This window comes from Bidens hawaiensis, unplaced genomic scaffold (assembly GCF_021521415.1).
Source record: "Bidens hawaiensis isolate Kalapana, Puna unplaced genomic scaffold, B.hawaiensis_p1.1 tig00054199_1, whole genome shotgun sequence".
NCBI lineage: Eukaryota > Viridiplantae > Streptophyta > Magnoliopsida > Asterales > Asteraceae > Bidens > Bidens hawaiensis.
The window spans coordinates 1,742-27,723 of record NW_027499781.1 but is presented as its reverse complement, the minus strand read 5'-3'; the positions used below and the strand labels follow the sequence as shown (position 1 = coordinate 27,723).

Sequence of the window (25,982 nt, the reverse complement as noted above, 5' to 3'; positions counted from 1 at the left end):
GCTCAATGACTTCCTCGGGATGCTTAGGAAAATCGGAGTCATTGTTCGGTTTCGAGCTTCGGATGGGAGAATTTGGCATATGAACCTGATGGTAATTTGTGATTTTGGACAGCCTTTAACACTAATATTACCATTATATTGATAAAAAAAAATTAACCAACATCAATAACTTCATCCTAATTCATTTTTACAGCAAAAATACCATACTCTAATATTTCTACTTTACAAACAATTTTCACTTAGTGGAACAACTACATCCCCTCATCTAATTGAGCATTAGAAGAAGGGCTAGGCCATTGAACTACCTAGGGCTAGAAGAAGTGGTGTTGACTAAAGCTTGAGTCTATGTCTCTGAAGACTTGAACACCAAAACCAACAAACTTCGGGTGGCTGTTGAAACAAGTGTTCGATTATTTGTGCAAGGGGGAGTGGAGCAAGAGCTCATTATGTTCACCAAGTGTTTTCGAGATGGAAGAGTTGTGCAAGGGAGTGGTTTTCAACTAGTTAGCACGAATCTTCAACCACAAGGCCGCCTTGTGCTTATAATCTCAACAATTTTTACCTTGGACAATCAGTTATCATTCAAAATCACATAATTTCTACACTTCCATAAAGTCCGCAGGGTAACAAGGAAAGTTGTTTTGATCATCTTCTTAGCAACCACATCTGAAGCATGCATCTCAACGTGCAACAGTGTCTCCCTCACTGAAACAGCATTCAATGGGAACGGGATTTTGAGCCAAAGACATATCTGCCATCAAATTGTCTTCACCATCATGCATCAAACCAACAATGTATATTTGTGGATTCCTCTTAAAAAACCGCAATTAACACATTCCACCTCTCCCACTTCCACTCAGTGATAACTTAAAACTTCTTTAGATGGTTGAAGAAACAATAAATGACCCCGACAGATTAAGGATAATCTTAGGGTTAAGTAGATGTTTCCCACGAGGGTTAGGTCTGGCAAAGATGGTTATTCTTCTCGACCTGCAAAACAGACACCGTAAGCTCGTCACTGAGAAGGGGGGGTTCCTCCTTGTGACCACCCTCCAGCGTGAGAATCAGACTAGATTGCTCTGAATATAAGTGTATATAGAGAGAAATAGCTAGAGAGAAGATGATGATACCGTTCCAAGGTGTTAGAGTATTTATAGCCGAATGTAGGTTTCCAAGCAGGTACGGCCAGCAGTATATAATATTCCTTTTCCACCAACTATGGGCTACGTTCGTGCCATGATAGGAGTTGGTGGGTAGGCAGCGGCTGATAGCGACATTTTGTACTGGAGCGTGCTCCTCCTCGTACTATTGTCAGTGAGCTGTCACCCTGTGATTGGTTCATGGGTTGCTTTTGTCAGATCTTGTCTATTTGTCCATACCTTGGTAGGTATAGTACAAAAGATCTTCTAGAAGCGTACGGACTGGCTCTTTTGGGCGGGAATATTCCCGCCCTGCTCATTCCTTCTTCAGGTGACATTTACTGAAGTATAAGAGTTAGTGCCTTATGCGTGTAGCCTTACTGTTAGTGCGGGTAGCCTTCCTTCTTGGCTTGTATCCACAGCTGCGGGGACAGGCAGGGTACTGTACCAAGGGAGGCTTTCCCGCGGGGACAGCTGGCTTATTGCGTGTAAGGTCTTCATCTCTCTGAGCATGGTGGGTTCTGCGGATCCAGTTGGTCTTTGCGTAGACGTACCTCTTCAAGGTGAGTCTTGTGGGTCCAACTGGGCTTTGCGGGAACCTACCTCTTCAATGGTATTCTATCCAAGTCCGCTCTCCGCGCGCACACACAATGGTTAACTTTCAATGGGACTCAAGAATTCCTAGAAAAACCCAAGACACATGTCCACCATTGATCGCCAAATCTAATTCCCTCCTTACATTTTTTAACACAATATAATCATCCATTGGTGTCTTTCATTACTAATTTTACAATTATAAAGAAAGGCCATTTCTTTCCATTCCACGATTGTGTTTGGGTTCCGGATCCAATCCCAGGCCCATTGGGCCAAATCTCCCACCATGTGATAACAATCCGATGTAGCAAAAGCATGGACAACTTACATCAGAAAATGCGACAGTCTTATTTAGCAAAGTATGTACCAATTAGTACCAATCTGGTCCGCTAGTGCTTTGGAAAGGACCTTTATGAAACAATAAATGGTTAATAAAACTTTGAATTTTGGTGTTAAAAGCCGGTTAATATGTTAAAAAGTAAAAAACTATCAAAAATGTAAGTTTTCAAAATGGAATCCTTTTTAGGTATGCATGTTAGACGAACGGATCTTGCTTGAACAGTTTGATTACTTTGACCAGATTGTTGATGAAATTACAATTTTCATTGGATCATACGCCTTTGATTTGTGTTACAATATCTTTTTTTTTCTATGTGATGATTATAATTGTATTAAAAAACTAAAAAAAAAGAATTTGTTACACTGGGTTTTCAAGAATTTTCTTAAGAAGGTTTCCAAATTACAAATATATATATATGTGGGTTAACGTACAATAATAGGTTATCGTACATTAGGTACGCGAGACCCTGCACCACCAGATCTTAATTACAATTAAAACTACGCAGTGGCATAATTGTAATTAAATCAAAAAAATACTTCTCGCACAACAGATCGTCATTTGCTGCAAGCCTTCAACTATAATCAAATCATCCACAAAACTAAAGCATAATCAAAATCGATAAACCCATTATCGCTATATCTTTAAATTGATCAAAAATTGTTGATTTAATCAATAGAATTGATGTGTATGAGGCTTTAGAATCATCAATCGATTATGAAATTGCATAATAATACACTTAATTGAGCTATGATAAGGGTTCATGTTTAAACGTTCTGCACAAAAACTTTAAACGTTCTGGACTTTTTGTACAGAACTTCTAAACTTTTTGTACAGAACTTCTAAATTTTTTGTCTAGAACTTCTAAAGTAAAAAGTTTATACCAAAATGAAGAAAAAGTTTAAACGTTCTGACCAAAAATGAACAAAAAGTTTAAACGTTTAACTAATACGTTCTGATCAAAACGAACACCTTTAAACGTTCAAGTTTAGATGTTCTGTACCAAAACTTAAGAAGTTCTAACAAAATGTTTAGAAGTTCTATACAAAAAACTTTAGAAGTTCTATACAAAAACTTTATAAATTCTGTTTAAACATATTATACGTTCTATTTAAACGTTCAGAACAAAAATCAATTAAACTTTAAAAGTTCAGTACAAAAAGTTTATACGTTCTGTTTATACGTTTTAGGTTAATATTAATACGTTCAATGATAAAACCCAGAACTCAAACTCAAAATTGATAACTGAAACTTCAAATTGATGATTAATTGGATCAATTTCAAAGTTTAATTGATTAATTAGTTCATCAATTTCAATTTCAATTGATCAATTTGATAAACTAACCTGTGAACAACTCGTGACGGAGGAAGATGGTGTTCACAACGGTAACGTCGATGGTCGCGACGGAGAATACAATCGTTGGACGGTGACGAATTGATGAACGGTGATAGTGAAGGCGGACGGAATCGATGGGAGCAGTGGATCATAGTTGATGAAATTTACAATATTGTTATCGCGTGATTTTGAAATCAACAGTGTAGGAACTCGCGTACGTAATGTACGATTAGGGATTATTGTATTGGATCTTTTATCTCTATATATATATATATATACACATATAAAAAGTTCATAAACGTTAAGTAGTTCATATATCTTGTTTAAGTCAAACATAAAACAACAATTAGAATATCAAACTAGCTAGTCCATAACTCCATATCATCATTTGCCCCCTCATTTTGTATCATCATTGCCGCCTTTATTTGATGCCTTATTCGAAGCCATGAAGTGTGAGAGTTGTATAGTAAACTCAGGTCTTGAAACAAACTCGCAATTATTTAAGCTTACAAAATATGGTATACATTATAAACAAAATACATATTACCCATACAAACGATTTTGTTTTAGCTTGTCTAAATCATTTAACAATCTATAACATTTACTAAATGGGTCAAAATGACCCAAACCCACTTCATATACCTGACATATCCTTAGTCTATATTAAAGTTCATCCGGGCCTATTTGACTTATTTAAACTAAAAGCTAGATCATTTAAGTCTATTAATAGGTATTTGGGTCATCATGGCCCATTTAAACTAAAAGCTAGATCATTTAACACTTTTCAACTTGTCTAAAATATTTTTCAATCTTCAACATTTACTAAATCAGGCCAAAATAACCCGGACCCAGATTTATACACTTAACACATCCAACTTTAATCTATAAAAGTTTATTTACCCGTCAAAACTAAAAGTTGGATGTTATAAGCCTATTTAGTGTGTTTGAGACTAAAAGCTAGATCCTATATATTGTCAAACCAAAATATATATATATATATATATATATATATATATATATATATATATATATGTTATGGCTATTCGAAAATAAAAAATAAAAAATTCCAAGTTAATAAATAACTAAGGTCAAACCTTCATCAAGAATTTCTCAACTCACTCATAAAAAATCCCAAAATCCTTTTAAGTAAAATGCTTTAGCTAGCTAGGTCCATAAACATCTAAACATTTATTTCTAAATTGTATAGACAAGTTAGGGTTGACATTAGGACTTACGGTTTGGATTTGGGTGACAGGATGTGGTGGAATTAAGAAGCAGTGGTGGCCAGACGGCTGTCATGGAAGCAGCAGTGTCAGCGGGAATTGTCGTCGGAAGCAATGATCGACAGTAGTGTTTGGCGGCGGAAGAAGGTGGTTGACGAAAATATGGTAGCTATGGGCCAGGAAATATTAGAAAAAAGTCGTGAGTTTAGGTGTCATGATGTTGATAGTGTTCAGCAAAAGAGAAAGGTACGTGTGAGGTTTGGTGAAATGTTTTAGGGCATTATGTGAGGAAAATACTAGTGCTGGAATGTTTTAGGGCATTGGCGGTGATATATCGCTGCTATTGCCTTTTGTACATACAAAACCTACCCCTTGGATCCACCCCCTTAACAAAAGTCAGGTTAAGCCACAAATGGGTCGTGGGCATTAGCGTCCACAGGGAAAATGTCTACGTTAATACTTTCTGCCACCGCTAATACCAAGATTTCTTGTTATATATATATATACACGTATAATTGATGTCATCATTTGTATTCTTGTTTTTGTCTATGTTATATAATATGTTATATGATAAATATGTAATAAGCAAAAAAAATAAAAAGAAAAAAAAAAACCATTACTTTAAAAATCAACAATACTTTAAAAATCAAATGGGAATTTTATCTCCTGTTGGGTATTCAAAACTTGTTAACCCTCCAACCAACAACTATTTTATGAAAACAGTAATGCATATCAGATCACATCCCCTATTCACATTCCAAAACAAATATTTGGTCATGGACCAACTAAACTATGATCGTAATGATGGCACCAAGTATAAATGTGTAATATATTTCATTTTCATCCTTACAATTACATGTCCTTTTCTTTGGTGGGGTGTCACCATTTTCTTGTAAATATATATATGTGGTCAAGTAACCCCTATCACTTGTAAAATTGCACCAATGTAGCTATCATCTACATGCCACCAAGTCACCAACTTATATATGTTTGCTGCTGAGATTGTTGATAGATTAGATGGTGATAATGGGGCCATTTCATGCATGGTGAATAGTGAACCATATGATGGGTGAGTTTGGTTACACAGGGCAAGTACAGACAAGAAACTAGATAGCCCAAATGGGTTTCAAAGGACAAGTTGGTTAGATTTTAATAGCCAAGATTCTCGGATCCACTTCCATTATCGTCAACTGCTACTGGTTCCATTGTTGTGGGTCGGCCCCGGTGATCAAAACACAAATCATTTTCTTGCCGTCACGTCTTTGATCCATTCACAGCTAATTAATTAATGTGCCTTTTGTGCGCACTTGTGATCATAACTAGCAGGAATATTGGGATCTTTCAACTAATTGTTCTTGATTAAGGTTGCTTAAGGTATAATATATCTTTTTGAGCTTGTTACTAGATTATGTTGCACCATTATCACATCTCATAGATGGACCTACATGGAATCCATGAGTGCTATTAATGAAGAAACATTTGTAGTAAAAATAATAAGATTAAAGTAACTCTAGCTCTTATTGAAGTGGTCTACTAAAAAGTTATATGTTATGTAGTTCATACCCTAGTTTAGTAGTTTAAAAGACAAGGCATGTGGGAATTTTTTGTTTTTTATGACTATCTAGGAAAGAAACCGGTACTGCTTCTACGTGTTTTTGGAACATGCACGCTTGGTTCGCAAATGAGCTCCATAGAGTTTTTCACAAAACCTAACAAGTTTTCACCAAACTATATTGAACTCGCTTACCAACTAAGAGAACTTGTTGAGTTTGCTTATATGGGTAGCGAACTTCCTTAGAGTACTAGCATGTGAACCACCTAATCATACGAAAAATAATTTACATGTGTTTTGTACATGGCTATGATAGTGAAGGAAGTTGTTCCGATAAGGACATTTATCCAGCTAGCCACATAACTTTGCGTAGCTAGAGTCCGATCGTATGATAAAAATCATGTACCTACATATGGTCTTGTGGGTTTCCTAAACAGATAATAATCTTGAGAGGAATCTTCATTATATGTACATACATTTATCCAACTTGTGTATGTAATCGGTTGAAGTGTTATCTACATAACATATTGTGATTCATAATATATTTATGCTATTTAGGAGAAAAGATTGAAGGAATCCGATCCAATCAATCCCAAAAAGGAAGACATGATCTTTATTGTAAAAGGATACTTAGACCAATCTTTTTCACAGAATGCTAAGGACTGATGCAGTATTGGATGCAACATGCTTTCTTTCTTTCTTTATCCATCACTGAAGAAACACTAACCAGACCCCGGGCAGATTACTAGTAACCTGGGGGTTGGAGAGCTGTTTCCCACGAGGGGTTAGACCCTTGGAAGATGGTTCTTCTGATAACCTGCAAAACAGACACCGTGAGCTCGTCACTGAGAAGGGGGGGTTCCTCCTTGTGACCACCCTCCGGCGTGAGAATCAGACTAGATTGCTCTTTAAATATAAAAGTATATTAAGAGATTGCTAGAGCAGATATCAGGTATATATGATAAGATAAGATGTTGTAAGATGATCATACCATTGGGGTATTTATAGCCGAAGGTAGGTTTCCAAGGGGTTTAGCCGGCCCAACACGCTACCAACTGTAACCTATGCACGTGCCCTGCCTGTGAGTGGTGGATAGGTAGCGGCTGACACAGAGCAGGCGTGTCGTGCACTCTTCCTCTTCTGCCAACTACAGGCTAGGCACGTGGTATGGCAGAAGTTGGTGGGTAGGCGGCGGCTATTGGTCACAGTGCTGTGGCGTGCTGTCTGCCATGCTGCTGTCAGTGAGCTGTCGCATTCTTGGTCAGATCTTTTGTCTGTACCTCGTCAGGTATCACACAAAAGATCCTCCATCATACGGACTGGCTCATTTAGGCGGGAGTTTTCCCCCTCCCGCCTTTGCTCATTCCTTCAGGTGACACTGGGGAGAGTTAAGTGCCTTGTGCGTGTAGCCATGCTGCGCGGGTGGCCTTCCCTAATGGCTTGTATCCGAGGCTGCGGGGACAGGCGGAGTCCTTCACCATTGGGAGGCATTTCCTGCGGGACCAGCTTGCGTACTGCGCGTAAGGACGTTACGTCTCTGAGCATGGTTGGTCCTGCGGATCCAGTTGGTCTCTGCGCAGACGTCCCTGTTTAAGGTGGGTCTTGCGGGTCCAACTGGGCTCTGCTGGGACCTACCTCTTCAAGTCCCCCAGTCCAATGTTCTTCTCATGAGTGTTAAATAAAATGAGGTGAACTTTTGGACTTGAGCAAAGGGTTTTGAAAAGGGTTTTGTAAGGTTTTCCATGGGGATTCTTTCCGCGGAAGTCCTTGTCACTTGCAGAAATGCCCGAGTTTCCTGCTTGGTCTTTGGGTATGATGCGGGTAGGTCTGTAACCTCCTCGCAAGTCAGGAGCATTGAGTCCCAGTTGTATGTATTTTCCATGAGGTTTTGGTAGTTTTGAACATAGTGATCAATTATGTTAAGACCACCAATTCCATCTTGGAGCTTCAAACAACGTAGTTCTCGACGTTCCCGCTATGCGGGGATGTTATTTCCGTTTCCGCAAGCATTGCCCAGAAGATCCTTCTTGGTTTCAATTCCCAGCGGAGCGCTAGGTATGTGAAGGGTTTTGCCTTAACACTGTACCTGTGCTCGTCTTACGGTTACTTTACTTCCAAGGTATTCCTGGCGTCAATTCCCTGCGGGTGTTAGGTATGTGAAGGGTTTTGCCTTTACACTGTATCCGCACCCGTCTTATAGTTACTTGGTTGCCGAGGTACTTGGCTTCAATTCCCTGCGGGTGCTAGGTATGTGAAGGGTTTTGCCTTAACACTGTACCAGCATCCGTCTTACGGTTACTTGTTCACCAAGGTTTTCTTGGCTTCAATTCCCTGCGGGTGTTAGGTATGTGAAGGGTTTTGCCTTAACACTGTACCCACAGCCGTCTTACGGTTATTTGTTTGCCAAGGTTTATTTGGCTTCAATTCCCTGCGGGTGCTAGGTATGTGAAGGGTTTTGCCTTTACACTGTACCCGCATCCGTCTTACGGTTACTTGCTTGCCAAGGGGTAAGGGGTATTTTCCCGCTTACTTTTTAATATTTTCGAATTTTGAATTTTGAAATTCGAAGAGTTGGTGAAAAGATAAGTCCAAACCTCTGAAACGTCGTGCGACGGTTTCTTCTGACTGTGTCAGGACGTGCAGGGAGTTATGGTGACGTGACAGAACATGGTCATTCCAGTTGCTTTTTCAGGCGCGTGGGCACGGGATTTCGGGCGCGTAGCCGCGAAATCTCTGGCATACGTCCTTGTGACAGATGTTGCCAGCTTGCTTTTGCCACGCGTCATAGTTTCATTGCACCTTTGATTTCTCTCTCTTCCGTATTAAATTCATCGCATTAATTGCGATTACTATATAAAGGGGGAGAGGGTTATTTGCAATTCACACTTTTCACTTTCATCTCTTCTTCTCAAGTAATTTCCGGCGAATTTTTCTGTTCAGTAAAGCATTACCCTGAAATCTCTTTTCATCTTTCTTCCACCATGTCTTCTCATGATGCTGATGACCAGAAGACTGCTGGCGAATGCCAGTGCTCTCTTCCTGTCGATCTGTACCAGTATATCGTCAGGGAGTTCATGCTCGAGTCTCTCGAGCCTGAGTTTCCTGAACCTCACCATACTGTGTACGATGCCCCTAGTGGCAAGATCGGGGTTTATGCTGCATTCTTTGTCTACGGAAACCTTAGGTTCCCGTTGACAAAGTTTGTGTACCGTGTCCTGGAGAGGCACGGTGTGCACCTGACAGAGGTGCACCCCATGGCCATTGCCAAGGTCCGGCACTTTGAGTGGGTGTGCCGGATACTGGGCCTTGAGCCCCTCGTTGACCGTCTGATGACCTTCTACACTTGGAGGTGCATCCAGGGGTGGTACACTCTTACAACCCGTATCAAGGGTTTAAAGATTTGTACCACCGAGCGGAGTCTTCGCTCATGGAGAAGAGAGTTCTTCTTCATATCCGCTCGCGCCATCCCTATCGCCATGAAGTTCAAGAATGGCCAGGCGCTTCCGAACCTTCCCGCCCTCAACTACGAGGAGGCGGAATGGTTCTCGAAGATATCCCGGGTCCAGTCCCCGGTTTTCCGTTTTCCGGAGTCGGCGATGGTGATGCTGGGGATGAGCCGGGTGTGGAAGGCGGCGAATGCGGATAAGGTTCCGATCGTCCTTGAATATGGTTCGAACTCTGTCCCTTATGGTACGTCTTGTTTCATTTTGCTGACTTCGATTTTTTCTAACTTTCTTGTTGATTTCAGAGGGGAACGATCTTCAGTCGCTCCTGAACCCGCGGGAGGAAGATGGTCCCGCGCGGATGGGTACTCGTGCTCTGGACGAGAACGAGTTGCCCATCTTAGAGCAGACCGCGGGTCGGTTTGTGGAGGTTTACCCGCCAGGCCAAGAGATCCTGAGCCACCGACGGCCAGGTAAGCCTATCTTCTACCCTGAACCTCTCAATGCTGTGCCTGCTGCTGGAGTTGACATTTCTTCTTCTGAGGAATCCGCAGAAGGTCCTCCACTGGTGCGGAAGAAAAAGGCTGCCGTCGGGAAAGGCAAGGAGAAGGTGGCCTCTACGGCCGACCCGGTAGTCCTATCTGACTCGGAGTCAGATAGTGCAGAGGTGGCGGGGAAGCCCGGTGGTGAGGAGACCACCGCTCCGGAGGCTGTAGCTGTTACCTCCGGGGAGGCAGCGACGACGACGGTTACCGGTGTCAAGAGGCCGGCTCCATCGGGTTCGCCCCCGCTCGTCCGTACGTTCAAGCTCAAGAAACCCCGTAAGTACCCCCATAATTCTTGTCTAGATTTGTTGTTTCAAATAAATTTTTCTAACACTTTTGCTTGTGCAGGTGTGGATGTTGACGCATTCCATGGTGGAGTTGGAGCAAGTATTCCCCCGCCAATGGGGGAAGGCTCGGTCAGCCTTCCCGAGGCGTCGACCCAGGCGTCTGCGCCTGCTTCCGTTGGTTCCAGCCTTCCTGAGGCTGTTCCAGCTGAGAAGGTGTCTCCGCCGGCCGTGAGTGCAATTTTTACAGCATCTTTCACGGAGCCGGCGGTTACTGTTGCTGAGGAGGCGACGCCAACAATGGCTACCACAGCGGCTGCCACTATACCTGCGCCACCGGCACCGACGGCCGGACCATCAGGTACGCGCCGGGCTTTCCGCCGATCTATGCCACCTTCCCATCTGCCTGACCTGTTGGATGGATTTCCTTTAGGTTCAGGTGATGGGTTTGGCGGCTATCTGCCTGTTATTGACCCTACAGGTACGTAGGGTTCTTTTTCCTTTGTATATTTTTGTCATCTTTTCCTAACTGCCTTTGTTCCTTTTGCAGTGTCGGATTCCAATGAAGTGTATGTTCCAAGATGGAACATACGCCGAGGAACAACCCTTCGCACCCCTGTGGAGTGCGTGGATTGGGCTCGCCACGCTGCTCCTCATGGTGCGTTGGGGGAAGCCATGGCTAGCTACCAGGAAGGTAGGCTAACCAATGAGCTTCGGGTTCTCCAAGCCCGGATGCAGCCCCGCGTCGAGCTGCTTTGTCGTGAAAACGACAAGTTAAAAGCAGCTCGCGCCAAAGAAATATCTGAGACGCGGGCTCTGCGGGAGGAGAACCGGCAGTTGGCCGCTGCCGCCGCCGAGAAGGAGAGAGCATTCAAGGCCCTCGAGGTTGAAGTACAGGCGCGACTCGAGGCCCGCTCCAAGGCTGCCCAAGCTGTGAATGAACAGCTTCGGCTGGCTAAGGAGACTGCGCGAAACTCAACTGAGAGGGCTGCCAAGGCTGAAGCTGTTGCTGAGCCGCTTCGCGAAGAGAATGAGCAGCTTAAATGCAAATTAAAGGCTCTTCAGCATGCTCATGACGCCTTGGCAATGGAAGATGCCAAGAAGCTGCAGGAGATCCTTGACCAGAGGGGGGTGCTTGACCGCACTGAAAGGAAACTCAAAAGCGTCGAAGAGGCTGCCGCCAAGGAAGTTCAACTTGCCAACCTTGATAAAAGCGGAGCCGAACGTGCTTACAAAGAAAGTCAAGCTTCCCTCCAATGGCTGCTTCGAGAAGCGTTGCCTCAGGTATCTTTATCTTTTTCTTTACGCTTTCCGCTCGTAATTAGAAAATGTTCTAACTTGTATTCTTTTGTAGGTTGTGCGTCGGGTCCTTTCAGAGACCTCTTATGACGATGCGATGAGCGCAGCCCTCAACGCTTCTCATGAGGATGGGGAGAAGACTGGCTTCCTGCTTGGTCTTGGGTTTGCTGAGAGAGGCTTTCCGCCCTCCAACTTCCCTTTATTCAATGTTAATACTGAAGCTGCTTATGACCAAGCTGTGAACCAGTACGCTGCCTTCCCGCATCCAGTGGTGGAGAAGGTGAATGAAGCTGCTGCTGCTGATGATGGGCTAAACATCCTTAAGGCTTTCCTTGGGCAGCCGCTCTCTGACGGTGCTGGTCCAAGCGGAGGTGGCCCTGAAGCCTGATCCTGAAGATCCCTTCCCACTGCTAGGGTAGACTTAGCTTTGTATAGATTTCTTTTAGGCGGGTAGTTACCCGGCCACTGTTGTAATATATCATTGAAATATACGATTGTTATTCCTTTCATTGGATTCTTTGCTTTATAAACTTATGACTTGCATACTTAGTTTAAAATAGCAATTTTCCAAGTGTTTAGAATAAGAACCTTTGAACGTGGTTGATAGTGGGTTAAAGTTTCGCTTCCTCCTTCGTGATTGTGCGGGTAGAACCGTCACTTGCACTTGGTAGGATGGCTAAACTTTAACTTTTATCTAACCTGCGTGTAGGTTTTTCTTACTTTTTGAGGATAAGTTAACCTTTGAACGTGGTTGATAATAGGTGTGAAGTTTTGCTTCCTCTTTCGTGATTGCGCGGGTAGAACCGTCACTTGCACTTAGTAGGATGGCAAAACTTTACCCATACCTGACCTGCGCGTAGGTTTTTCTTACCTTTTTAAGAATTTTGTTTTGAACCGTTCGACGCGCGGTTGTCGATAGGTTAGTGTTCATCTTCCTTTCATGATTCGTGCGGATAGACCGGCACTTTCATTTAATGGAATAATTGAACTCTTCTCCTTCAACTGACCTGCGTGAAGGTTTGCCATGTTATTGGGTTCGTGCGGGTAAGACCGCCTTCCCACGCAACGACTTCACGTAATGTGAATGCCGTCACCAGTGTTGGATAGTTTTAACCGTTCGACGCGCGGTTGTTGATAGGTTAGTGTTCATTTTCCTTTCATGATTCATGCGGATAGACCGGCACTTTCATTTAATGGAATAATTGAACTCCTCCTTCAACTGACCTGCGTGAAGGTTTGCCCGTTGAGGATAAGTTAACCTTTGAACGTGGCTGATAATAGGTGTGAAGTTTTGCTTCCTCTTTCGTGATTGTGCGGGTAGACCCGTCACTTGCACTTAGTAGGATGGCATAACTTTACCCATATCTGACCTGCGTATAGGTTTACCTTTTCCTCTTAAGAATTTTGAACCGTCCCACGCGCGGTTGTTGATAGGTTGGTGCAGTTCCCTCGAATGATTCATGCGGATAGACCAGCACTTTCATATGGTAACTTTTTTTTTCCCTTCAACTGACCTGCGTGAAGGTTTATCATGCTTTTTGGGTTCGTGCGGGTAGGACCGCCTTCCCATGCAATGACGTTTTTTGTAATTATGCGGTGAAAACCGGCATATTAGTGTGTACAAAAGTGTAAATGTAAATCATCAGCTTCGACGTTTGAAAGAGAATCATTTCCATTAGAAGTGGCTCTTGGCCTTTTCTGTACAAATTGGAATTGATTACATGCAAACTGTGTAATTGAACTCCCTTCCATGTTGGGACAGGAGTGCCATCGAGCCGACACGCACCTGTTTCGGGATCTCGTTCTTTACGCAGCATGTAGTCTCCATATTGAAGCTGATTTTTTATTCATGTTTACCCCAGCCATGGTTCCACACGCACCTGCCTGCCTGCTTAGCTTTTATTTCGCCACGAGGTGTGCGAGCGTCCCATCTCTGACGAATGTTTCGACCATGTCTTTTACGTCTATGCATTCTTCAGTGTTGTGGCCTTTTGTTCTGTGATAGTCACAGTACTTGCTCCGATCAGCATCGTGACGATGTCGGATTACTGGAGGCTTTAGCCATGGGAGCTCTTCAGTAGCAAATATGTCAGTGACGCTTTTGGTAAGTGGCGTCCATCTGGAGTTCCGGTGCAGCTTTACATTATCCCTTTCACCCAATCGGTGCTGTAAGCCGGATGAGGTGTCAAAGTTTACCCTTGACTGCCAAATGCCTTGCTTCCGTTTTTTGTTCAATCGGGCGGTGAGGACGTTGTCCTCTCTCGTCCTCTGGGTGTAAAGGTTTGTGCTCTGCGGAAGGTCTCTACCCAGTTGCTTCTCCGTTTCCGCATAGCGTTTGGCTGCTGTCATGATGCCATCCCATGTGGATGGCATTCCATCTTTACCCGTTAGGGTGCGGATAAGCTCTGGGTCCTGCGCGCCCTGGATGAAGGCTGCGCGAACAAGATCCTCGCTGATATTGCCCAAACTTAACTTCTTTGAGTTGAAGCGAGTGATGAAGTTTGGCAGAGATTCATCTTCTTCCCGTATGCATTTGAGGATTGTCCATTGCTCCTCGGTATACTTTCGCTGCTGGCTGAAGTGTTGGCTAAACTTCTGCTGGAAGTCTGCCCAGTCGTAAATGTGGTTAACCGGTAAACGATCAAACCAAACCCTAGCAGCCCCCACCAGCGTCATTTGAAACATGTAACACCACGTGGGTTCCGTCCAGTTGCTGACGGTTGCCCCTGCTATAAACCTGTTCAAATGGTCGTCTGGGTCGGACATACCATCATAAGTGCCTATGTTGGGCATTTGTTTGGCACTTTTTGGGGCAATTGCTTCCGCAATGTCCCTTGCAAATTTGGACGTTCCCGCATTTGCAACGTTCAGTCTGAACGTTTTGGAGAAGTCTCGTGAACTTCCACCTGTGCTTTTTGGTTTGAAGGCTTGTCCAAAATGCCTTCTCGGTTGGGAGTCCGTTTCCTTACGCTTCCCTTTTGCCCTATGGCGAGGGTTCGCGTCGGAGTCGGATTCCTCCGAGTCATTGTCCAAGTATTCTTCGAATTCGTCGGCCTGTTGGACGGAACGCAAGCGTTCGTCCAACTCCGCTTGGAATTCCTTTTGTCGTGCCTCCGCCCATGCCTTAACTTCATCGAGAGTTTGGCAGGGGAGTCTTGTTCGTTTTTTAAACTGGGTATCGGTGAATCCCAGTGGGCGATTATTTACTGCACTTGCCCCAGCTTGGGTAACTGGGGTAGTGTTCGTAAAATTTACTTCACTTGCCCCGGCTTGGGTAACCGGGGTAGTGTTTGTAAAAACTGTGTTGCCGGTATTCCCTCCAGTAGCTGGGGTTGTGGTTACCGGAGTTTCTTTAACCATCTTTCTAGAAGTTTGAAAAAACTGGAGAAAAATGAAGTTCTAGCTTTATGCACGGATGGCGCCAATGAAGAAACACTAACCAGACCCCGGGCAGATTACTAGTAACCTGGGGGTTGGAGAGCTGTTTCCCACGAGGGGTTAGACCCTTGGAAGATGGTTCTTCTGATAACCTGCAAAACAGACACCGTGAGCTCGTCACTGAGAAGGGGGGGTTCCTCCTTGTGACCACCCTCCGGCGTGAGAATCAGACTAGATTGCTCTTTAAATATAAAAGTATATTAAGAGATTGCTAGAGCAGATATCAGGTATATATGATAAGATAAGATGTTGTAAGATGATCATACCATTGGGGTATTTATAGCCGAAGGTAGGTTTCCAAGGGGTTTAGCCGGCCCAACACGCTACCAACTGTAACCTATGCACGTGCCCTGCCTGTGAGTGGTGGATAGGTAGCGGCTGACACAGAGCAGGCGTGTCGTGCACTCTTCCTCTTCTGCCAACTACAGGCTAGGCACGTGGTATGGCAGGAGTTGGTGGGTAGGCGGCGGCTATTGGTCACAGTGCTGTGGCGTGCTGTCTGCCATGCTGCTGTCAGTGAGCTGTCGCATTCTTGGTCAGATCTTTTGTCTGTACCTCGTCAGGTATCACACAAAAGATCCTCCATCATACGGACTGGCTCATTTAGGCGGGAGTTTTCCCCCTCCCGCCTTTGCTCATTCCTTCAGGTGACACTGGGGAGAGTTAAGTGCCTTGTGCGTGTAGCCATGCTGCGCGGGTGGCCTTCCCTAATGGCTTGTATCCGAGGCTGCGGGGACAGGCGGAGTCCTTCACCATTGGGAGGCATTTCCTGCGGGACCAGCTTGCGTACTGCGCGTAAGGACGTTACGTCTCTGAGCATGGTTGGTCCTGCGGATCCAGTTGGTCTCTGCGCAGACGTCCCTGTTTAAGGTGGGTCTTGCGGGTCCAACTGGGCTCTGCTGGGACCTACCTCTTCAATCACCCAATTTATGAATAACATTTACTCTTAATTTCGATTTAAGACGTGACTAATCGCATCTTATTCCACTAATCATTTCTCATTTGTACTTCCTGATACTTAAATTCTTTCAAAATCATGTTTTAATCTCCATGACTCAACCAATCAAGAACCATATAATAACTCCAATTATCTTACTTTTGAGATTTAGAAACATAAACCATGACCAATGTTATATTGTAAGTTATAAAGAAATCTAACAAAAAGAAAGATTAGTAACAATATAACCGAAACATCGACCTAACTAGCTACACATGACATGAACATATAAATCAGTTTCATGTGTCAACAAGTTAGCTGGTGTTTAGGTTTTTCTATCGTTACTCTTAAGAAAAAGTACAAGAGAAAGGATCGGAAGATTTTGGATTGTTTAACCATTTCCGAAAACCATAATGAATATAGACTTTAGATATAATTAATTGACAATGAATTAACTAATTAGTACAATAAACTAGCCATTGCTTCTTGCAGCCGTTCTTCCTCTTCATCATAATCCTGCTTCATCTGTGTGCATAAACATTGAAATCAATAATTGGTCCTTATAAATGAAAATTGATATATTATAATTAAACTTGTTACAGAAACTATACCAAAAAGTTGTTGGTGTATAGGTTGTGAAACTCTTCTTCAGAAGGATTATTGGCAGTGTTGTTGCTGGGAAGCATTTGATCTTCACAAGGTTGATGATAATTGTCATGATGACGATTAAGATCGTTGTTGTTCTTAGCGAACCTCCCTCGAACACGTATGCGCTTGTCTGCTAGCGTCTTTCGGCATTCATACTACATGATATAGGATTTATCATTACAAACTTTTTCTTAATGATGCAATTAATTAATTACAACCTTTTTAACTGTTTAACACTACATAGAAGTTTATTTCAAGTTTTTGATATATAAACCCTCTATTATTTTTAACCAAATAAGTGTTAATCAGACCATTACAGATCTTACTCTAATTTTCTTGTCATTATTTTTAACTAATGTTTCCATCATTTGCATATATGTAACATTGTATAAAGTTTTTACCATCATGAAAATCTCATATATAGAACTTAAATGGTGACATTGTACCAATTTTTTCATGAACCTATTATTTTACATGTTATAGAATGTCATTAATTACATATAATGGTAAAAAGTAAGACCATTATATACTTAAATATACCAAAGATTAAAAAAGGTCACATATGATGTAAGTATAAACCAAAAACATACCTTAATGGTCTTGTTGAAGTTCCTTTGGTTTCTCTTCTTGAGATACCTCGAGATCTTGTCCTTCCTTTCTTCAGCTGAATACCGCCCGATCTTCAACGCCGGTTCCTCGACTTCTTTTCTTGTTTTCGGTAAATCGGTATCCTGTACAATTAACATGTAAACAACAATTACTAACACATAACTATAATATCTGAGTTACAAAATCCAAAAAAAACATGAAAATTAAAAAAATAATAATAACTATAACCTTTATTTATTGTTACCATTACTAATTTCAAAACTAAATGATAGTACTATTTTTATGCAACATGTGACATACAAGATCAAATTAAACTAGTAAAACTAAGCAAATATTTTTGAAGAAAATTGCATACCCAATTATTAGTTGCAGTTTGATAGTTAACCGACCATGAATTGGTACCATATCCACCACTGCTACCAAAATAATCATCTTGTTCAACCTTTTGATAGTCAGTTTCTGTAGGAATGCTACTAAATCCGGTGGGAGATGTCGGAACCACCATTTCAGAGACCCCGAATCTCTCCAGGAACGAATTCTTCCATGACGAAGATCGAGACAATGGTGTAGTGATATCATATTCTTGTGGCATTGTGATCCCATACTTGTCTAAGTAACCAGATGAAGTGGTGTCATCATGATCATACCACATTGGTAAAGTGTTCGCCGGAGTTTGAAAGTCGCCGGGGAAGGTGTGAGACTTAGAGAGGAAGCTGGCCATATAGTTTAAGGGCTGTGGATGTGATTTTCCGGCAGGTGATACCCTAGTTAATTAATTGAGTTATGCATGGATTGGTATTTATAGGATAGTACATAAAGAAGTTTGTAAGGGACCCTTTTTTGTATATCTTTTTTTATAATAAAAGTAATAATATATTTCCCAATGGCTTGAGGGTATATCAGTCAAACCCTAGCTAGCTTTTCCCTATTTGTAATCTAAGAGAATATATTGATTTTGAACATTTGGTAGTGTGGTAATCATTTGAGAAAATTAAGAAACTTGTGTTCTTTTAATATTTATATATATTTTACGTTTATAGTCGGAAGTTATGTGACAACATATATGTGTTCTTTTAATATTTATCTGTATGTACTTTAACTCATGTATCTCTTTTTTTTCTTTTTTTCTTTTTTTGAAGGCATCAGAAATATATATAAAAAACAAAACCATGACTAGCAAGAAACTAGACGGGGGCACTCATGTAGCTCATTTTATTTTATCAATTGCAACAAGATTTTAACCGTAAGTGATAAAATGCTTGTCCAGCACCTTCTTACGTGTACTGTCTACAAAACTTGCCTTATGCTAATGAAGTTCATTGTAAACGCGAGTGTGGTTCGTGTATATTTTATATTATTTTTGCATATTTAGGGATGTCCAAGGCATTAGGTTAATTCATAACTTAAACATATAATACATAAAGATTTCTTCGTGACATATTTATTTTCTATTTAAGACAGTGATCTAAATATTGGAGGTGTTTAGCAAAGTGGTATTACGTACATATAACATTATCAACTAATTATCATACGATGATAGTCTGGCCGGTCAAGACATTTGATATAAGAGGGTGGTGTACACGACCAGTTTAGCAATCGCATTCATCATGCTCATGGACAACCTTCCAAAGATTATGAAACCCACGGATATGTGTTTCGTGAGTCTAAGTTATGCATTTGAGTTGATTTCAATTCACAAACATTGTCAACATGGAAAACGTGAAAGCATGACACCTAGGGTAAAGGGTGGGTTATTCATCTAGTGTTGTGCTCTTTTGCAAACGGTCGAATCTTCTTTGTCTTTTAAAGAACATAAAACTACTTCATCTATGTCTTAAGATGATTTAAAAAGGGTTGGTTGGGTCTTGTATCAAGACACGAGATCGATCAACACTTTATTCTTTCAAGAGAAAACTGATCCAGAAATTTTGTTACAATAATTCTTATCTATTCATCACTCATTTAAAGCATCTAACCAAACTCTTTATTTATAATCCAACAATAACTTGGTGACCAACTTGACCAACTTGTTAACTTAGGTCCTTTCATATTCACCAATTTGTGAATACGGTCCGGAATTACAAATAATCACCCCATAATTTCATAACCTTAACTGTACCTCGATTTTTCTTGTCCGTCAGCCATTGATCGTCCTTGGTTCTTGATCTAGTCCTTGGGATCGCGGTTTAGATTTGATTTCCAACTTGAAATCAAAATATGAATCGATTAAAAGTAAATCATTTCAAACTTAAACCTTGATTGTATTATTGATCGGATGATTAACTTAATTACAAATAACCCCTATTTATAACCCTATAATCTTTAACCCATACAATTCTTTGTTAGACAAGAATAGAAGAAAAACTAACTCAAAAGATTCTAGATTTGTAAATACAACTAAGTTTTCGTATTTACGTAAGATTAGAGTAACATTGCATCCCTCTTAATGCCTTTGACAAGAGGGGAAATTTTTGGAGAAAGGCTGGCCACAACACTATTTTATACTACAGTACTTGTCTCAATGAATGCAAATTGACAAGACATATATTAGTCAAACCATCATATATTTTCTAATAGCTGTTACATTTAACATGTTTTTGGTGTTCACACTCTCGTCATATATAGGCTGATAGTGACGATAAGTGCATTTTCAGTGGCTCTTCTATAATTATGTGAGAGAGATCTCTAAATTTTTTTGGATGATTGTGAATGAATGAGAGAAAAATATTTAAAGAGATGAAAATTTGAAGGAACACCTTTTATTCTCTATTTATTTTATAATATATTTGAAAATGATTGTAAGTGAATGAGAGGGAAAAGAATGATAAAAATGTTAAAAAAATATATTATTTAATTGTATATGAGAGACACGAAAGTTTTGAGCGTCGATTCCAACTTAAAAATAAATCATGCAGCGGCATAAACATAAATAACCAAAATCTAATTTTGTGGTTTAATTCGTCGATTACTTGCTCGTGACGATTAATTCAATCAGCGCCAAGAGTATGATCATATGCAAATTGATAATCTTAATTCATGGTCTTCATCGTAATTTTAAATTAAAATTTGATCGCAAATTGCGTTTATCTTAATTATAGTTTAAGTACAATATATTCAATTTGACTTAAATCTTAAATAGTGTCGTAGTTTGGTTGTAGATATTGAAATAATAGACATGATCAATTGATACATAGCACATGTGGTGATTAAACAATTTAAACTACGCTCAAATATTGAAACAATATATAGTACGCTTAAATGGCATCATATGTTTTGAAAATTAAATTACTCTTTAAAAATTAGATAAACGATTAATCATAAAACTGGATCTACATTTCAAATTACTAGTGGAATTAAAAGCAAATATTTACGATGAAAACACCTTATTTGCTTATTGGTTTTCTCAAAAAGCCAATAAGTAAAATGGTGTTTGACAATCACAAAAATAACCTTTTATTTTAGCTTTTTAAAAGGGTTAAAAAACAGTTTTCTAAAAGGCTCAAATCCTGGCTTTTTAAAATGGCTTTTTGAAAAGCCATAAGCACTTTTCAAATTCAAATCCCAAACAGCTCTAAAGCATATTGAATTCGTATAGTATGTCATCAGTTTGTATGCAACTTGGTATTATGTTTTGACGATGATAAAAGAGAATTGCGCCCGGAAAATCAACGATGATGGAAGACAATTTAGAATGCAATTTGGTATTAATTGCACATCGAAATCCAATTATAACCGTAATTTAGAAGACAAAGGTCTCGAATTGTGATTAATTTCATAGGTCATGAAGAAAACAGAGACCCAACAAATGCTCAAATGAAATTCAATACGATCAAAATTATAAGAGGTCAAATTAAGCACTCAAATCTGATTACGTTCAAGTAAAATTAAGCTCAAACCGAATTCCAGCTACGCTCAAATCTGATTATGCTCAACTACACTCAATACTCAGGGCTTTGAAAATACGCTCAATATTCTGAGCTTTGAATATACACTTTGGAAAATTGAAACTAATAGTGCGAGAAGCAAGCAATCGGATTGAAATTTATGAACGAGAACATTGATGGAGAACACAAACCAGCCAATACATTTTTAAATTGATTTTATTTTATTTTAAAATTTTTACCTTTTATATACAAATCTCTATATTATTGTATAAAAACCCCGTAAATTAAAATATATGTGTTGGGTTTATGGAGGCTTAATTGGGCCCGGTTGAAAGATATATTTGTGGCAGGTTAATTAAATGAAGATTAGTGGTAGGCTTGACCCATATTATTTAATTATAGCCCATTATTAGTTTTCTTGGGTAGTAAGTTTTAAACCCTAGTATGATCTCTATTAATATTTATTGCACATGTACTTCCTCGTCACGAGTGAGGCAGGGAGCACTAATAAAAGTATCCTAGTTGCAGCCCGTGGAGGTAGGTCAGTCGACCGAACCACATAAGTCTCGCGTGTTCATCTTCGTTTATATTTTTCTCTTACAGATTATTTGTGTTTGTGTGTGTGATGCATTACCTGAATCCCTAACAAGTGGGATCAAGAGCCGAGGTTACGGTTACGCACCGGAGGAACACAAAGCTAGAGAAATTGTTTGGATCGAAGGGTTAAGTTTTTCACAACCGGCCATATTAAATACCTTATTGTTCGATCGAAGTTAATTGGTCTTTACGAAGTTCATCACCAAGATATGACAAAACAAAGGATATATTGAATTTGGTTTTCTAATGTGTTTTGTCTTTTGTGAGTCTACACACAACCACTACTGACGCCAATTAAATTAAAAAGTCAACAAAGGTTTTTTTGGTTGTGTTAAATCATTCCAAGAAGAAAGAAAGAAAGAAAGCAGTGGTCTTTTTTTTTATTTTTTAGCATCGATCAACGATAGAAACGAAGCAATTATATTGCTTTGCTTTTTTTAGCCATCTCTTAATTAGAAAGAAGCCAGAGAAAACAGATTCGTGTTTCTTGTTCGTTTCGGTGTCTGATTATTGTTTAGGTTTGGGGTTGGTTTGTGAGTTTGAAGTGGGTATTTGATTATCGAGTTTTGGCGCATTTGTCAGGCAGTTTAGTCAGGTGGTTTTGTTGTGGTTGTCGGGGGTTATTTTTTTAGTGGTAGGCATGACCCATTATTTAATTATAGCCCATTACTAATTTTTTTGGGTAGTAAGTTGTAAACCTTATTATGATCTCTATTAAAATTCATTGTACATGTACTTCCTCATCACGAGTGAGGCAGAGAGCAATAATAAAAGTATCCTGATTGCAGCCCGTAGGTCAACCGACCGAACCACGTAAATCTTGCATGTTCATCCTTATTTATATTTTTCTCTTGCAAATAATTTGTGTTTGTGTGTGTGCTGCAATACCCGAATCCCTAACAAGTGGTATTAAGAGCTGAGGTTACGGTTACGCACGGGAGGAACACAAAGCTAGATAAATTGTTTGGATTGAAGGGTTAAGTTTTTCGCAGCCGGCCATATTAAAATCCTTGTTGTTCGATCGAAGTTAATTGGTCTTCACGGATTTCATCAACAAGATACGACAAAACAAAGGGAATTTGGTTTTCTAATGAGTTTTGTCTTTTGTGAGTCTACACAACCACTATTAACGCCAATTAAATTAAAAAGTAAACAAAGGTTTTTTTTGTTGTGTTAAATCATTCCAAGAAAAAAGAAAGAAAAAAAAAAACAGTGGTCTTTTTATTTATTTTTTAGCATCGATCAACGAAAGAAACGAAGCAATTATATTGCTTTGTTTTCTTAGCCATCTCTTAATCATAAAGAAGCCAGAGAAAACAGGTTCGTGTTTCTTGTTTGTTTCAATTTCTGATTATTGTTTAGGTTTGGGGTTGGTTCGTGAGTTTGAAGTGGGTTTTTGATTATCGAGTTTTGCCGCATTTGTCGGGCAGTTTAGCCGGGTGGTTTTGTTGTGGTTGTCGGGGGTTATTTATTTTTGTCCGAGATTATTTTTTCTGATTTTGTTACCGAGATCTAAAGTCGGAAATTCTCAGTTTGAGATAATGGCTAAGAGCGGGAAACTTCATATTAAGAAGTTTGATGGTAAAGACTTTGGTTGGTGGAAAATGCAAATGAAGGATTTGTTAGTTTAGAAAGATTTGGACATGGTATTTAGTGAAAGACCGGAGAAGATAAATCCATATGAGTGGGAGACTTTGGATAAAAAAGCCAAGGCAGTTATTAGATTGTCGTTATCAAAGGATGTTGCGTTCAATATCTTGAAGGAAACCATGGCGCGTGGGATAATGAATGCATTGTCTAATATCTATGAAAAGCCTTCAACAGCTAATAAAGTTTTCTTGATTCATGAATTGGTGAACACGAAGATGAAATAAGGAAGTTCAGTTACAGTACACATCAACAAATTAAACTCGATTTTGTCAAGACTTGGGTCAGTTAGTATCAAATTCGAGGATGAGGTTCAGGCTCTACTACTGTAATCGTCCTTGCCAGATAGCTGGTCAGGAACTGTTACAGTGATTACTAGTTCAACTAGTGAGTTCACTTTTGATGGGATTCGGGATCTTATTTTAGGCGAAGATGTCATGCGAAGAAATTCAGGTGAATCATCAAGTGATTTAATGTATGTTGGCAGATGAAGGAAAAATAACAGAGATAGTGGGAGTGGGAACAAAAAAAGAAGTCAGTCTAGGATTCGGAAGGATGTGGTATGTTGGAACTGCAATGAAGCGGGACACTTTAGGAATCAGTGTCCGAATGATAAGAATGAAAAGAAAGAAGTCAACACTGCAGAAGAACACTCAAAGGATGAGTTTTTAGTTCTTAGTGTTGAGGATAATGTTGATTCCTGGGAAGGTGATTTTGCTAAGATTATACTGGCAAACAATGATGTTCTTGATGTTACGGGCATGGGTGACATGAGTTTAGTTACTTCAGCCGGTTCATAGACATTGAAGGATGTCAGAGTAATTCCAAGCTTAAAGAAAAAGTTGATTTCTATTGGGCGAATGGATGAATAGGGACATACGGTTAAATTTGGGAACGGTCAATGGAAAGTTGTTAAGGGAAATCTTGTCATAGCTCGAGGAATAAAGAGGGGTTCATTGTATATGGTTAGTTTATCGTCTGAGGGGGTGACCGACCCATTTAGAAGAAGACCAAAGTCCGGTTCACAAAGTCTAGTGGGCAGAAGAAGGTTTGTTTTGCAGGAGATAAATCCAGAGCTACATGTCAAATTCAGGTTGAACGTGCTAGAAGAGGTTCAGAAAAACCAGTCAGAGGTTTTCGTGGCAGTGGGAGCACTGGCAGTCAGTCAAAGCTTTAGCTAGAGTTACCAGACAGTGGGTTAAGAGAACCAGTATATCAGCGGTTAAAGTCTCTCCAGAAGATTATTTGCTTAATATGGAGAGTGTTATTTGTTCTCATGGTATTCCAGGATTCGGTAGTTCGTGTAAGTGGGAGCCGGTAGGGATAGAGAACGAATCGGTGGCAGTTGTAGCCATGACTGATGTGTTGGAGCTCGTGGGAGCTTCAACGGGCGTTCAGTTTAACTGATGAGAAGGCAGATGCAACCAGGAAGACGAGGAAGATACAAGAGGTACAAGTGCTCACACTGGAAGGCAGTTTGAAGATTATCAAACCTCCAAGTGGGAGATTGTTGGGATTATGGAGGCTTAATTAGGCCCGGGTTGAAAGACATATTTGTGGCAGATTAATTAATTGAAGATTAGTGGTGAGTTTGACCCATACAATTTATTTATAGCCCATTATTAGTTTTCTTGAGTAGTAAGTTGTAAACCCTAGTATGATCTCTATTTATATTCACTGTACATGTACTTCCTCATCACTAGTGAAGCGGAGAGCAATAATAAAAGTATCCTGGTTGCAGCCCGTGGACGTAGGTCAGCCGACCGAACCACGTAAATCTCGCGTGTTCATCTTCGTTTATATTGTTCTCTTACAGATTATTCGTGTTTGTGTGTGTGCTGCAATACCCGAATCTCTAATAATATGTTTATATATTTCTTTATTATTTCTTAACGTTTATATCTACACGTATATAAGACATATACATACACATGTGTATGTTTTATAAATTTGGTTTTTACTTACCGAGAATCAAGTTGGGATAACTGTTTCATATGCTTGTTTCTTGAGGGAAGTCATGCTAGTTTATGTAATTATCAAACATTCTGTAAGTGTGAAGATTATAAGAATAAAGAATTATAAACAGAAAATCTGAATTGGATTTTTATGGATATTCTGAACTTAAGCTTAGACTTTATTTATACACATACATGACTATAAGAAAAATGTTAAATAATAAAACGAATAAAATATGGCGCCGGGAAATGAGTTGTAAGTGTACGACAAGAATATGCCTGGATCCGATCATATCTTTTAGTGAAACATAGATTTAATTATTATCTTATGATTTATCATATGGGTGTTCCTAAATTAGCCTGAACTATAGTGTTAAAATTACTTTAAACAGTTGGCATCTTTCTCAAAAAAAAAAACTTATTCAGATATCGGGATAGTTTCAAAATTAAATTGTTCAAAATTAATAATAATAATAATAATAATAATAAATTTTGGAGGTGACAATCTAATCTTA

The 25,982-nt window shown here is 40.0% G+C and overlaps 1 protein-coding gene across 1 annotated transcript; it reads right to left on the bottom strand.

Annotated features, from left to right (window-relative positions):
- Positions 1–16,500: 16,500 nt before the first annotated feature.
- On the bottom strand, positions 16,501–18,193 carry LOC143600514 (uncharacterized). Its single transcript, XM_077078184.1, has 4 exons — positions 17,740–18,193; positions 17,366–17,506; positions 16,739–16,930; positions 16,501–16,652 (listed from the first exon to the last, which is right to left on the bottom strand). The coding sequence occupies exons 1-4, from the start codon at positions 18,103–18,105 to the stop codon at positions 16,587–16,589; spliced, it is 765 nt and encodes a 254-aa protein (XP_076934299.1). The 5' UTR covers positions 18,106–18,193; the 3' UTR covers positions 16,501–16,586.
- Positions 18,194–25,982: the final 7,789 nt, after the last annotated feature.

Excerpts from the sequence above, each read along its gene's own strand:
- LOC143600514 (XM_077078184.1), bottom strand. The coding sequence starts at position 18,105 with ATGGCCAGCTTCCTCTCTAAGTCTCACACCTTCCCCGGCGACTTTCAA. Across the intron at positions 17,507-17,739 it reads AAACTGCAACTAATAATTGG|GATACCGATTTACCGAAAAC; the intron begins GTATGCAATTTT and ends TTAATTGTACAG. Across the intron at positions 16,653-16,738 it reads TATACACCAACAACTTTTTG|ATGAAGCAGGATTATGATGA; the intron begins GTATAGTTTCTG and ends TTATGCACACAG.